The following is a 15,722-nucleotide window of genomic DNA, read 5'->3' as shown; positions in this document are numbered from 1 at the left end:
AATGACCTTTTTTCACGTGGCAGATTTATCGTGCTTGTGATCCCCCTCGAAGGCAAAGACAAGACTTCAGTCTCATGACCAGCACCATCGTCATCACCTCTCAGCAAGCACCGACGGCCTGCGTCGTCTTCCTTAGCGTCTTTCAAAGAAGGAAGATGGCGCGTGGCATTCGAGCGCCACTGCGATCGGCAGGGGGCCCTCGCGGCGTGTTACCACCGATGGGCCGGCGGGGCTTGGGCGGCGTCCCCAGGCTGTAAGTAGCGGCAGCGCGGTCGGTACAGCCGGCCGCACGGCCCCACCGCGGCCGCCGCCATGGCCACGGCCGAGGCCGAACACCGGCGCGGCAGCACGGCGTTCAGCGGAAGCGGCGGCTTCAGCAAGGAGATCGGCAGCCTCGTAAGCTCTCCCTTCCTTGATCCCTCGTCCACGCTCGAGGTCGCAGTGCTCTGGGCAGGCTGGACGTTGGCGGCTGTGTATAGGCGCCCCCGCGAGCAAGTGCATTTCCTTTGCCTCTAGAGCTGAGAACGTGTACCGCATAGTCCAGCATCCGCCGGCAGCTGATCGCAATATTCTCGTGAAGGCGACGGTCTCTCTAACGCAACGGCGTGGGTCTAAATGCTTGTTAGGCTTGACGAATCTATGAGTCGCCTAGCTAAGGCGCCAGGGGCAGGAGATTCCATGACAGCTCATTCTCTTCTTACGTCCATTAACTGCCCAACGTTTGTCGCTTCATGTTTTCTTGTAAAGAAGTGCCGATCGCCACTCGTCATACCCACCAACTACAACCCGAAATAAATCGTGAAAACTTCAAGGCGCGTAAAATTCTGTCAGCCGATGAACTGGGCAACCAAGGTTTTCCGAATGAGAGTTTACGAAGATGAAGTATAGCCTGAAAACGTTTGTCCCTCTACAAAACGAATGAAAACTGTCCGCGATGAATTCGAGGCGCAGTGGAAATTTTCGTAGCCGTCACTTGTTGTTCTGCATTTAGTGGTTCATGGCAGCAGTGGTTGCTGCTCCATATGCATCCGGTTCCTTACCCATGGCTTCAGCTCCAAGACAGCATCATTCTCAGCGACTCCAAAATGGCTATAAATAATTTCGCAAAAGGGCTAATTAAAACACCTCCCTTAGAATACTTAACGCCACCAAATTCTCACCAAATTGTTCCCAATTAATATGGGCCCTAGCGTGCGGAATGAGGCAGCCCACAATAAAGACCAAGGTTTCGTCGACCAGGCAGTGGATGAGTCTGGCTCCCTGAATTTTACGAAGGATTCCACGATCACATATCATGATCTAACAAATCGTTTTAAACTGGAGAGGAGAACTTCCCCCTCTGCACAAAAGCCTGACTAAAAAACAAGAGGTTACGTGGTGTCGTCTACGGACGAGATCGATACGCACCCTATCACTCCTCGCACACATTTGTCCTGATCTATACAACCAGAACTGTAAACACTGCGGCCAACGAGCCAACTACAATAATATCCTAAGGGATAGCAAAATAGAGCCAACTCCGGGTGATCCAGTAACCGCTCCTTCTCTCGAGCGGTCGGAGACCGTGCTGGCTAGCTCCGACCCCAGAACGAAAGTTTTGGCGATGGAGTGGGCTGACAAAGTCGCTGAGGGCTATGTACTCTCGACCACTTAACGCGACCTCTCAACTCCAAGCTCTTTCCGACGAATGAATTGTTTTACAATCAGCTGCGGCTGCCACCCTTATACAGACCGTTGCATGGAGGAAATGTGCAGTGATGCGCATGCGGAAATTGTTACAACACTCCTGACTACGGACATCCTCTTGCAAGCAATAGCGGCACGGCTTCTAAACATGTTCTCGCCATTTGTGCGATATGAGACATTCCAAATGCTTGCAGCAGTTTTGCGCTATGTCAATGGCTTACCTACCGTCGTGGGCGGTATGCTTGTCATACGTGTATTTTCTTACATTCTTGATAATTTAATACACGTCAGAACAGTACGTATACAAGCAATACTTGTACGCCGCTGAAACCGTCTTTATACCTCAACAACCTATTTATAAATAATACTGGCAGGCTTTGCTGCTATTTCATTACACCTGTGACCGACCGCAAAACGCGCGCGTGTGTGTGCGTGTGCGTGTGTACGTGCTTGCGAAAAAGTCGTTCTAACAGTGCTCTCATCAAACCTCTTCTGCATTCATTTTATTTTCTCTGCTTTTGTAGAATGTTGCAGCGATGATTGTTAAAATCAGCTGAAATAGGCAGCCTGCCTTTCAGTGCTTCATAATTCAGTGAAAGTAAGCTTCGTAGTTGGAAGAAATCTTGATAGACGAGCCATGCGATTTTGTTGATCGGAACTGCTGACGCCTTCGGTACGTAAATATCCAAGTGGACATGCGGACCCCAAACTTGCGAAGGAATGCGTTACACCTCTTACTGTTGCGTGTTTTGGTTGAGTATAAAATTGCCAACGAAAACGTGGCAGTGTAGGTGGAACAGGCGAGGCACACTGTCCTGACGTCGCCCGCAGGTGGCCGACGGCTCGCTCAACTGCGTCGCCGTGATCCAGCTGAGGGAGAACGACTACCTGCTGCCCACGGCCGTGCTATGCGAGGCGAGTCCAGCTATCAGAAATGCCCTGAGCACACAACGCGGCGACACCATACCCAGGGTGAGCATCTCCATCACTCACGAGGGCACGTATTGTGAAAGTGTCCACTATCAGCGGACAGGTTCACTTTGGCCTGCGGCAATTCTTGGGAGCTTTAAATGCGGAGGAGATGGTTGCGTGGCAACAGGTGGCTTGTCTTTCGTGTTATGTCATCTGGACTGAAACTGCTGACGATTGCAGTAGTAATTGTAATGCACACTTGACAGTTATGAAGCTTCTACTTCAAATAATTAGTTTAAAATTAAAGCGTTCGATAGTAGAGACTGGCTTCTGTCTTTGGTGCGAAGTCGGTTGGAGGGGAGCGTCTACTCACCGACTCGATCTGAAACGGCGGCCGTGGCGTTTGTGTTTTAAGAAGTAATAGGATGTGCCCAGTTTGAACCATGCCCATGTACGCATAATGAACACTTCCAGAATATTTGCCACGGACTCGCTTCTGTGTCAGTCGCCGAAAAGCTCAAGGAATAATGTTGGTTCTAGTCGTAATAGTAAGAAAGCCTGCTTGACAAATCTGGCGTATCGAGAGATCATCTTTGACGACTGCGTCTAGCTGAGCAACTGGACGACTTCGCTTAGGGTTGGAAGGTGGTAAAATGAAACTCTGCTGGAAGTGTCAGCGTTACGAAGATCTTTGTCTTAAGCAGCAGGTCTCGATCATGATTAACGCCTGAATCTCAAGGAGTTCAGTGATCTAGGGCCTCCTACCCAAAAATTCTGGACAAAATCATTTTTGAGCGGGAAACTGTTTATGCAACCATTTTTTTTAATACAATGTGAAATTTCACTATAACAATCAATATATACGCAGATCGCCAGACGGCAGTCTTGTATTTTCTTTTAATCTTTTTCCTGTCGTCAAAAGCGCACCCTTTTGAATTTCTATTGAAGTCTTAACTGTTCGATGCGATCGATGGAAACGCTTTTAAATAAAGATTTTCTACATAACAGAAGAAAGGACCAGTACCTTCAATATTTCCATAAGTGCCTTGCAATGTTCCAATTTTCAAAATTTTTTTCGGAGAATGTTGGACATGTGAGCGTAAGGTACTTCTTGCGCACCCACAGCGATGAATGGATTTTGCAACAGCTGTGTAGTAAATGAACTCCAACCTTCAAGATGCTTGCCGATGCGATGTTAAAGTAGTCTTAAGAGCACGTCATCGAGAGGTGTTAAAAGTTCAAGGCAGGGATTTTCAGTACAAAAGAAGCAGGAGCCAAATAATGAAATTTTCTTTTTTTATCTGTAACTCTCTCTGTAGCTTGCTCGAAAATTTTCAACATGCGTAAACTATAAAACTTAAACTTGGTAAGTACCTCAATATACATGAACCTCCACGGATTCGTGAAGACTGGTGACTCCTTTCGCGCAGATCCACATCAAGGGCATCGACGACAAGACCTTCGCTGTCATCATGGAATACATGCGTACAGGCGACGCCCCGGTGAACGTGCAGAACGTAATCGACGTCTACCACGCTGCAAACAGCCTCCAGATCAAGCCGCTCGAGACGATCTGCTGGAACGTGAGCTCACACAGCACGCTTGCCCTTTTCTCTCTCTCTCTCTCTCTCTCTCTCTTTTTTAGGAAGTACAACCCAGTCTTTAAACCAATCCTATAGGCTTCGGACGCATGGGCTGTATTTTGTTGCTTGAAGTCCGCGTCGCGTCGCTTTCTACTCACGCAGCGGTCGCTCGTCGGTGATGCTTTTCCATGTGGTTTATGTAAGAACGTCTACCGTTTAAGAAGTGGGTTCTTGGACTCAGGCACTGACATTGCACATGGGGATACCGCAAGCACCCAAGTGTCCTACTGTTTCCAACTAACCACTTTCTTTTGAAAAGGCTGTCAAGTTATACTCCTACTAGGCGAAGACCCTATTGGACGCTTCTAGTGCACTTCGTCGAGCCAGGACCACTAATCTAGTTACTTAATGTTCAGGGCCGTTAAACAAAGCCTTCAGAGACACTGGGCTGATCTGTTGCATTTCCTTTCGATCACTTACCGATATCCGTATCGCGAAGAAAGTCATGTACTCTGTACAGCGCGATCATTAGCAGAGTCTGGTAACGCACTGCGAATGGCTTTTAAAGCGGCCACGTAGGTCCACGTAGGTCCACTTACAACCGGCGAATTTTTGGTGCATCAAGAACAGCAATAACGCACTTCACAGAAACGTGCAGATTAGAGCGGCTGATTAAGGTACCTGAGCATCGCGCACTTGCACCAAGAGGCGCTAATAAATTTGCGCTTTAAAAATTAATTCAACCACGCCACCCACGAGTAGTTCATCGCGCGTGCCGGCTGGCTGTCACCATTGGGCGCCAGGTTGTAGGGATCCACTTGGTTTTCGCACTAATGCTTATGCACTCTGTCTATCAGTCCGGAGTCTTCGGGACGTGTAAGGATGTTCACCTGACTTACGAGTCCTGCTTTTCAACCTGACATGCACTCAGCCTGTAGCATGCTCAGTGCTTTGTGAGCTAGCATGCTTCGAAGACCAGCAGGTTTTAACTTTGCCATTCTTCTTAAACTTAAGAAGCGCCGGTGATACAGCCCTGCCAACTGTTCTCATTTAGCTACAAAGACACGTTTTTCGCGCACTTACGCAGAAAACGAACTTTCAGCTTCCACTGAAGAATTACAAAATGGAGAGACTTGCAATTGAGAGCTTTTAAAGCTACATAAAAAACACGGCGCGAAACTTCGCCATCAGTGTATATATACACTGCCTTAAAAGTAGTAGCCTGAATATAATGGCAGTGTGGTGAGACCACATGGAAGACTTCTGACGATGCTGCGACTTGCATATGGCAGTCAAGTGTAGAGACTGCACCAGAAAAGGGGGAGAAGGGCAGTTGGATCATTATCATTTTCCTCCCGGAACATCCCGTCTTATTATGGTCTTATGTCCAAGATGGGTGTCTTCGGGCAAATTCTGTCTGATCGGGATACAGGCGCTGCCATGGCGTGTAGTGCCTGCGCCTGTAGACCCTTTTCATATAGAAGCTGAATATTATCGATATATTTCCCCACTAAACTGCTGGAGGCACCTACCAGCACCGGCTCTGAGGACTGGAGAGAGCAGAAGTATGGAGTTTTCACGTATTCCGAACGCCATCTGCCCGGAGGGTTGTTAAAGGGTCTACAGACCTCGTCGGGTGCATTGGTATGACTAAGCACCTTTCTTTCGACTGTCGCGAGCAAGTGCTGAACGTTAGCTCTACCGTTTCCACCGCATTTTCGGGAGCTGCATACAACGGTCCAGCGAGCAATATGGCGATGTCCAGGGAGTGCTTTTTGAGCAGATGTATTTAAATTCCTTCTGTTTAAGGTCTAGATAAAGTCGCGTACAGACCAATGTACCTAAAGCACCTTGGGTGGATGGATGGATGGATGGATAGGAGCGCTCCCTTTGAAACGGCGTGGTGGCAATTGCCACCATGCTCAGCTTTTCTTTCTTTTTTTAACTGTGTTGTCAATTCTCATTTAGATTCGCCATCATCTTTACCTACGGTTTCCTACAATTCTAACCTTATGCCGCATCTCTGCTTTTCAGCCACCAATCCTCCAATCGATTTTTGCTAACTTCCACTGCAGATTTATTTACCTGACCATTATAATCTTTAAACCCTAGAGCCTCCGGAAGAGTGACTGTGCCTGCATCGACATCCGGATGAATACCATTACATTTGAGTATGAGGTGTTCAATTGTTTCCACAGATCTTCCACACACTGCACATGTGTCATCGTTAAATTTCTTTTTGTAGCTGCGCGTTCTAAGACACCGTGGCCTAGCTCCAAAAAGTAGGGCACTGCCTCTGTAAGGGTCTATACGGATGAGAGCGCCGCCAAGGGGATGCTCACAGAATGAATGCGATCAGGGATTCGGCGCGCGTTATGCAGCGGGTGTTCGAGAAGGAGCCCCTGGAGCGCAGCCTGCCGGCATGGATCGCCGCCAAGAAGCTCAACATGCCGGACGAAGAGAAGCAGCTGTTCCGATTCATCACGCACAACTTCGAGGACATCGCCAAGACGGACAGCTTCTACGAGCTGGACGCCACGCAGCTCAAGGAGATACTGCGCGCCGACGTCATCAGGGCCGAGGAGTACGTCACGGCGCGATCGTTTTGCTAGCTCTAGTACTGATAGGGGTGTTGGAACAGGAATATTTTTAGCCAAATCAAATACGAATAGGAATATTTAGCAAATTAAGTTTGGTTTGGTTTGGTTTATGGGGTTTAACGTCCCAAAGCGACTCAGGCTATGAGAGACGCCGCATTGAAGGGCTCCGGAATAATTTCGACCACCTGGGGTTCTTTAACGTGCACTGACATCGCACAGTACACGGGCCTCTAGAATTTCTCCTCCAAAGAAATTCAACCGCCGCGGCCGGGATCGAACCCGCGTCTTTCGAGTCAGCAGCCGAGCACCATAACCACTGAGCCACCGCGGCGGCTGCAAATTAAGTTGAACTACATGAGTGCACAGTACTTAAAATGGGTGGCAAAGTATTTTAAAAGAAGCATTTGTCAATTTATGAGTAATTTACTATAATGTAGATAAATGCTAGCCATATATATATATATGTTTAAGCACTAGACTTTTTCTGGGGACAGAGAGTCGGCAGTACGCCGAGCGGCGTCAGAATGGCGGCCCCTTCCGCATCATACGCAGTATTCGATAAAGATGTGAAATATTTTAGCCTGCTTTTGAAAAATATTCCTGATTTAAAATACTCCTTGTTGCTCACACTTCGGCTAGAACAGCGAATCGAACAGGATGGTTTCTCTTCGAAACTCGAACTATTTACCCGTTCCTATTTGGTGAGCAAGAAGCCAGCGACAACACAATTTTATCATGAACAGCCAGCACTTTGGAGGGCGAATATCTTAAATTCTCTCGCCGTCTCAATAACAGCAACTATGACAGCGTTTATCTTTCGGCCTTTCAGTTGCACTATTTTTACTCGATACTGCACATCCTGGAGATGTTTTAGCGAAGTTGCACAATGTTTTGAAATGGCGGTGCGAGTGAATAGCAGTGAAATATTTTATTTTTGTGAGGCGTTCCAAGCTTGTTACTGCATTGTGAAACGGGCAGCGAATTGAAGCGGGAGATTACCTGCATTAGGGAAACAAAAAATCAACATGAGCTTGACGAAAGCGAGATTCCACAAAAGATTGCCCAAAAACAACATAGTTTTTATTTCGGTCCTAATCCACAATGAGATCAAAATTAAGATTTAACGTTATAAAAACAACAGTTTTTTTATCTTTAAATCTTAATTTTGATCGCATTGTAGATGAAGACCGAAATATAGAAAACGAAAGCTCTGCTTTGCGACCAGACGGACACAAAAAGAGAAGATAATTATTGCCATCAGTCTCGTAATTAACTAAAATTAGTTAACAAAGATTTCTGTTGCTGCAGTTAGCAAGCATATCTGTACTGAAAACATAGAGCTGGCCGCATTTGCGGACTACAGTAGCTTTGTGTGGCTGCAGCCCCCGAGCAAGCTCGGGCTTGAGTCTCAGGTTACCACATTGCTAGTAGTTTTCGCAAATGCCTGAATACCTCTGGGTCGCCGCTAGCCTCTCCGGGGGACGGGGTGGGGAGGAAATCGAGAACTAGTGGTAGGTACGGAGGTAACGGAATCGGAGGAAAGAGGATTAATGAAATTCTGAAGCTATGCAGCCGAAAGCACGATTGACTTTCATGGACGTACGTCTTTGCTGCTGGACAGCTCACTCACGCATGGCTTATGTACTGAAGGACAGTTTGGTAAGAAGCTTACGCATTGGCCGAAGATTTTGGAACATTTCGGCCGACCTGCTGCACTGCTATGGGTAGGGCTTGCTGGCGTCGTGTTTTTTTAGGGTCATGATCGCCACGATAACAAAGCTACGCCGTACCAAAAGCAGCCCTTACGCACCAGCGAACGCGCGCACTAATTTCCCTGTGTTCGCACACCCCCTTTCCTCCATAATCTTACCCGGAAGGAGGAGTTATTCGTGCACCAAATTCGGGCAAGGACCGCTGTGTTCCTGTCTCTCCATCAGGAGCGCGATTAGCATTCGTCGACATTAGTTAAGCGTTCCAAGAGTACCGCGGCACTGGAAGTGCAATTTGCGACACTTGTGGACGTGCAGGGCGACGGCTTCTGTGCTCGTAGACCTCAGGAAGGGGAGGCCTATGACAGAACTGCTCATCTGACTACAAGTGGGCATTAGGGAAAAGTTATATAGCTGTCTTGGCGGCTATTTTTGTGAAACGGGACTACGATCCATCTAGATTTCCGGTTCTATATATCCCTCCTCTCCTCTCATTTTCAATGCGACACTCGTCGCAAAAAAAAGAATAAAAAAACAGACCTTGTTTTCTTCTCGAACGCACTGACGAACTGTAGCTCCAGCCCGTCTAGTTGCAGGAGGAGTGATCAGGCGTGGAGCCTTATTGAGTGCCGGCGGCGAGCTGTTTATTGTAAGCCTTGCCTAAGCGCAGCGAGCTGTCCCTGTACAAGGCTTTGATGAACTGGATCCACTACGACTGCAAGGCGCGTAGCAAGTACGCCAGCACCCTGGTGGAGGCCATCCGCTTCCACGACATGACGCCGGGCCAGGTGGAAGGCTTCAAGGCATTCAAGATCTGTCCCGAGGTGCAGAAGTGCTTCGACGTCAGCCAGCGTATACCTCAACCGTGAGTGCCAGCGATCTACAGCGTTCTCGCTGTTCCCCTCCCACTCCATTTCACAGCCTTGAGTGTGACGTATACGTACACGTCACACTACGTACGTACACGTCACACGTCACTGTACCCTGAAAAGCCAAACGCACGTTTGGCTTTTCAGGGTACAGTGGCACTGGCATAATAAGTGACAGTGGCATAATATAGTGGCACTGGCATAATAAGTGACAGTGCCATATTATGAGGTCACATGGTACAAGCACGCCACGCCACACTGAACCACACTCGCAATAACAATTGGACCGTGTTTAACTCTGCAGGACCCATTTGGTCTTCGCAAATCAGAACGAGAATTTCCAAGGCTGCTTGCACGAAAAAAAAACAACAAAGTGGCAAGCTTCAGCCTTTGACCTCAGAGCTCGTGATAGCGGAGTGCGTGAGCGCTCACGTTGTCCTAGCGCGGACTTCTCTAACTAGAAGTGCGACAACTGGATAACCCGATTCGCTTCAAGGGCCATAGACACCAAATTTTTGCTTGTTAATTTTCTTCTTTCAAGTGATGTATTAGCATTAATATTTGGCCACAACACCCCGTGTTATTGGCCTGCGACCACTAAAGATTTCATTACTGAATTCCACCTTAATGTTGATTTGGTTTCGGTTTCATCAACAGAACGATACCTGTGACGTGTTGTTGGTTATTAGGTCACGTCAGACAGGAAAAAAAAAAACTGCTCATCACTAAGCGCGAGGCGGCGAAAACAAGTAGGCAATAATGTTGAAATGTCTTGCTGCTCGCTGCGTATTATTTCCAAAAGAAACTATGCCATGAAGTGTATTACTTCGCCGCCTAGTTTTTTTTTTCCTTGAGACTCTTTGAGCTTGCTCATGATTTTAATAAGCGGGCGCTTACCATCACTTCTATGGGTTGCGTGCCATTTTGCAGAGGCCAGAAGAAGTCGGACAAGGGCAGGGAGTACGCCCAGTTGCACAAGGTAAGACGAATGAACGAGTGCCGCCGCGGTGGCTCAGCGGTTATGGTGCTCGGCTGCTGACCCGAAAGACGCGGGTTCGATCCCGGCCGCGGTGGTTGAATTTCTTTGGAGGAGAAATTCTAGAGGCCCGTGTACTGTGCGATGTCAGTGCACGTTAAAGAACCGTAGGTGGTCGAAATTTCCGGAGCCCTCCACTACGGCGTCTCTCATAGCCTTAGTCGCTTTGGGACGTTAAACCCCATAAACCAAACCAAACCAACCAATGAACGAGTGTGAATGATAGCGGTCTTCTAACTAGGAGAATGTACGGCGAGTGGCTTACGAGGTCACTGAAATAGCCCGTGCCACTTATGCTTAGCGCAGTGAAATAGAAGAAGTGCTTGCGGTTTACACGACACAGTCGCGGACTCGAAGCTGGGATTGTTAACTGCAATGTTATTGCGGGGTGTGGCAGCATATTGTATAATTGCTGTCCACCGATTATATCGAAAGCTGAAATGACAGTCTAGGAAAGAAACGACGAGCAGCGTGGAGTCTGTAATCATACATGATCAAAGATGATTGCGTCTGAAGCGGCCAGAACGCTTTGGCGCCTCCTTTTAGGTTAGGTAGCGCCCTTTATCAGTTTCCTCACTCAAAATGTGATTCTTAAGCACAAGGGCTTCAGTGAGGATGCCTTGTACTCTTTTTTTGTTTTGTAGACGGTCGGCCACTGTCTGCCGTTCGAAATAAGGCTTTCGCGATTTGTGTAAAGAATCGACGAGTGGTACACGAAGACCGCTTTTGCACCTAGGTCATGCTGCGAGGCGGGAAAAAAAAAGTCTGAAGAGCAATTTCCAAGTAATACTTAGGTTTCAACCAATTTGTTCGTATTTGGAGAACATCGAGCAGATGAGGGCGTCTACACAGGATGGCACGTAAAACCATAATACTCAACTTCTTTCTCGCTTGAGTTTTTTTTCTTTGTGCAGATACGTTCCAGCCGGTAGCCATTCTAGGCACAACATCGTAGATTGACTGTACTGATTGTTTCGTGCTTATAATTTGTCGGCTTGCGTTTGTCATACGGCTGCGGATGTTATTTTATTGAGGTAGGCACATTCGAAGAATAAATACGTTGTCGCCAGTCTTGTTATTTTATGTGCCTTTTGTGTCGGTCGGCCGCTGAGGTACCGTGTCGTTTTTGAAAAAGGATAATTGTTGCCGCCCACCGCCTCATGAACTAAACTTAATAGGGGAACTTTCTAGTTACCGCATGGCGTGCATATTTATCTTGGGACCTTGGAGGTGGTCCTATTCCTGGACAGCTTCATTCAACAGAATTCTCGTAGCGCTGGTGTGTTTGGAGACATCGCCTTGCAAACTTTTAGCATAATTCATCCTATTACGCTAGGAAGACCATACTAATTTGCTCAAAACTCCTCACCTGTGGGGTCAACCTGATGCGTACAATGTTTCATTTGACGAAAGGGTAGAGAACAGGTGAGGCTGACAACTCTCTTCAATCGCGTCATGTGACATCGAACAAGCGGCGCCACTAAGGCTGAAGTTACGTCGCCCTTTCAAAACCAGGGCGCAACCATCAAACTGTCTGATTCACACAGAGAGCTTAGCCTGTGAACAGGGACAGCGAGGCAGACAATAAGGAACAAGTCTCAGGAAGGTGAAGTGAAAACAACGAACTTTCTTTGGAAAGTTCCGGCAGCTACTTGCTTTAACAGCCGCAGCTGTTCTTGGCCTTTTCCCCGTTGTTCCCTGCCTGGCTAATTGAACGCAGCACTCTTAGGGATATAATCTGGTACACTGATGACAACTGTTAGTCTCTCAAACTGTGTACGACGGGCCTCATAACTTAAGCACATAAATGGCTCTTGTCCATAACTCATAGTTTGTTTTGAAAGCATCATGACAGCCTAATTTTGAGCACACAGTACACGAAAGGCTATGCGGCATATCGCTGTGGTTTGAGACTACTTTACGTCTGAGCCGCGGCTTCCTTAAACGATCGTTAATTAAGGCAGCAGCCTCCAGACGTCGCAGAAACAGATCTCGGTGACTGCTTACGCGACCCCAGAGATTTTCACCCACGGAACTACAGCAGGTAGGACGAACCCTGCAAAATGGCGGGGACGGATCGGATTCCCATTTGGCTAGCGTTGTCTCCAACAAAGCACCGCCTACAAAAGCAAAGCGCTACCTTTTCACGTTGCAGTAACGTAGTTCATGCGGGCTGTACATGCAGGTGGAGGCAGGCGAGGCCGGCGAGCCAACACTGGTGGCTGGGGCGGGGCAGGCAGCCGCTCATATGCCAGCCACTGCTGCTGCCGCCGCACCACCGGGCCACGACGCGGTCGCGCAGCAACCAATGGCACCCGCCGAGCCAGCGGCCGTGGGGCGCGAAAGCATACCGGTCGTCCATGCCGTACAGCCGCCGCCAGCGCCTCCGCCGCAGCAGCAGCAGCCTACGGCTCCAGTGGTTCTGAGTCTGGAACAGCAGGCTAACTTAATCCCGCCCAAGCCAGACGAGATGCCCGAAGTCAAGACAGATATCAAGAAGGACGCATCCAAAGATAAGGCTGCTGCGGAAAAAGAAAAGCAGGAGCCAAAGGGAGAGAAGAAAGGGGACAAGGCGGCGGAAGGGAGGAAAGACTCCTCCAAGGAGTCCAAGGTGGGTCCCGTCTCCGAGCCGTCGTTAGCCTCCAAGGAGTTGCCGAAGACCAAAGAAGGCAAGAGGCGGGCGTCGCACGAAAAGAAGAAAAGCGAGTCGCACGAGAAGCCTGACGCTAAGGGCGACAAGAAAGACAAAAAAGACAAGAAAGGCAAGGACAAACACAAAGGGAAGCACGATGTGGAGGCTTCCAAGTCGGCGCCCTCTGACAGTGGCATGTTGCCGACGACCATGCCGCCGACCATGAGCGAACCGAAATCGGGCACCACTCTGCCGGCTTCCACAACCGACTCGGCTCCCAGCAAGGGCAAGAAGAAGCAAGGCAAGGACAAGAAGTCGAAGGACAAGAAAACCAAGAGCAAGGAGAAAGTAGGCAAGGCCGAAAAGGGGAAGAAGAAAAAGAAAGGCTTCTGCCCCTGGCTTAGCAGCAAGAGTAAAAGCACCAAGAGCAGTAAGAGCGCTAAAGGAAAAGGGAAAGGTAAAAGCAAGAGCAAGGAATCCGCCTCCAAAGACACCGCGAGCCGCAGCGAGGCCAAGACGACGGAGGGAAGCAAGGGCGGCAAATCGAAAGGCAAGAAGGACAAGAAAGGCGGCTCCAAAGAGACCAGTTCGAGGTCCAAAAGTAAGGAAAAGGCCGGCAAAGAGAAATCCAGCAAGGAAAAAGCTGGCAAAGGAAGCAAAGAGAAAGCCGACAAAGGAAGCAAAGAAAAGTCAAGCAAAGAGAAGGCTTCCAAAGACAAGCACAGCAAGGAGAAACAAAGCAAGGAGAAGCACGCGAGCAAGGAAAAACACAGCAAGGAAAAACGGAGCAAGGAAAAGCTCACCAAGGACAAGGCAAGCATGAATCAAGGCAAGAAAGGCGGCGGCAAGGACAAGAGCAAGAAGAAGAAACACAGTAAGGAGAAAAAGTCCGGAGAGTCTAAGTCAGAGTCGGCCGGTGGTGGAGGTACAAGCAGGACGCGTGAAAGCCGGTCCAGCTCTGCAAAGGCGAAGAAGTCTTCGGTGGAAGGTGTCGGAGGGGGTGGTGGAAAGACGAAGAGCAGCTCGAAGCAGAGCACCTCCAAGTCCCGCAAGAGTGACCACTCCTCCAAGAAGTCCCACTCGGGCTCGAGCCACGGAAAGTCGACTGGAAAGAGCTCCAAGACGTCAACGGCGCCAAAGCGCAGGCCTGAGAAGGATAAGAACAGGTCGGACCTCGGCGTGCGGACTAAGAGGTCCGGCTCTGGGGGAGGCGCCGCCCACCGCCGGACGCGCAGCGCCAACCGCCTATCTTCTGGGCCCCGCGGTTCGGATCTGTCGCTGGTGGGCGCCAAGTCGACGTTCCGTACGGATCGCGAGATGAGGCGTCGCCGCCTCTCGAAGGTGCCGCACCGAGCCCGCTCTGAGACGCCTCACACGTCCGATGTGAGCACAAAAGGGCTCGAGCGTATTGCCGTCGACCAGCAGTTGGTAGTTGCCGTCCTGGGAGGCCTAGCCGCTGACTCCAAGGGTGCCAATCTTGAAAGTAAGTGGGTGACTTAGCACGGGATAAGACTATTTAGAGTGTATTTGCTAGTATCATAAAGACAGAAAACGGTAGGTGTTGCCTAGGTTATGTTGTGGCCACAGTAGGGGAGAAAGACCTCACCAGTGTAATTTTTTCTTCTCGTTCGCTTTTACTGTACGTAATTGTGCGTTATCATACTTTTATTTCATCTGTGTATTGTGGCAGCTCATTAAGTTTTTCTGAAAGTGTTCTTTAAGTAGTAAGAAGAAATACCCTGGACCGCCTAACATTTGCAATGAATTATCATTAAATTACGCTCAGTGGCTCTCGAAGTATTTGTTAGCAATGCCATTAGTTATGAACACATTGTCATCTGCTGCATGGTAACTAGCCAAAATAGTACCAACCCATAATCGCTGGCGCATGAGACAGAGATGATCATAAACAGACATTCCTCATAAGTACTTGATCTTAGTCACTGAAGCGTATTTTCACGTGGCTGTGATGACTGTGCGGACGGAGGCACAAGACTGGCGTATAGTAAAATTTTTTGTTGGCCTGACTCGCACTCATAAAGAGCTGAACTAGGTCACTGCGATGGCAGCATGTTCGTTCAGCGGTCGACCATGAACAGAATCACCGCCGCTCTGGGCCGCGCTCAATTCAAAGCTGCTGAAGAACTTTCGGGATAAGGCGCTGAAAGAGACGACAATCTCCAACTTCGCGGAAGCAGTTTCCAGATCAATCTGGCCTCCTCCCGCGACGCAACAAAGTGATAATGAGGCCTGCCAGTGGGTTCGAGCCCGAGCAGACATTGCAATGCTCTGCGGCGTTATCACTTGTAACCACCTGTCACGTTGGCCTGTATAATTATCCTCAGTGAATTATGGTTTCGTGAAGAATGGTCAGCTGTCATACCGGTAGGTTAATTCATGCATGATATTTTATGAACTGCACATTTCCGCAAACAGATGTATCTAATCTGCACAAACTTCGACGAAGCCTTTCGTAAACTTTCGCATCCTGTGCTTTGGCAAACATGTTTCATGTCACCTCTTAGGCTGTCGTAAACCGCACGTTGATATAACCAAGAGCAGGTCTAGCGTACCAGCTAGATCTAGCTTTCCAGTACTATCTAAAGTACCATGGGACACTTCTGGGACTGCTCCAATCTCTACTTTTTCTTAGTCATTTGCCTGAGGACGTTTGTGTTCTTGTTCCACTGTTGTT

The 15,722-nt window shown here is 48.7% G+C and overlaps 1 protein-coding gene across 1 annotated transcript in view; it reads left to right on the top strand.

Moving 5' to 3' along the window:
• The first annotated feature begins 312 nt into the window (after positions 1-312).
• LOC149362705 (uncharacterized) overlaps positions 313-15,722 on the top strand; it is a 46,198-nt gene continuing 30,788 nt past the window's right edge. The window contains exons 1-7 of the mRNA XM_089569795.1: positions 313-396; positions 2,518-2,658; positions 4,029-4,181; positions 6,563-6,765; positions 9,161-9,355; positions 10,290-10,338; positions 12,581-14,510. Of these exons, the coding sequence (XP_089425921.1) occupies positions 313-396; positions 2,518-2,658; positions 4,029-4,181; positions 6,563-6,765; positions 9,161-9,355; positions 10,290-10,338; positions 12,581-14,510 (2,755 nt within the window). The remainder of the gene's footprint in view (positions 397-2,517; positions 2,659-4,028; positions 4,182-6,562; positions 6,766-9,160; positions 9,356-10,289; positions 10,339-12,580; positions 14,511-15,722) is intronic.

This window comes from Amblyomma mixtum, chromosome 2 (assembly GCF_055824585.1).
Source record: "Amblyomma mixtum isolate Tamu chromosome 2, ASM5582458v1, whole genome shotgun sequence".
Taxonomy (NCBI): Eukaryota; Metazoa; Arthropoda; class Arachnida; order Ixodida; family Ixodidae; genus Amblyomma; species Amblyomma mixtum.
Note: the sequence above shows the minus strand (reverse complement) of the source record. Positions and strands in the feature narration are given on the sequence as shown.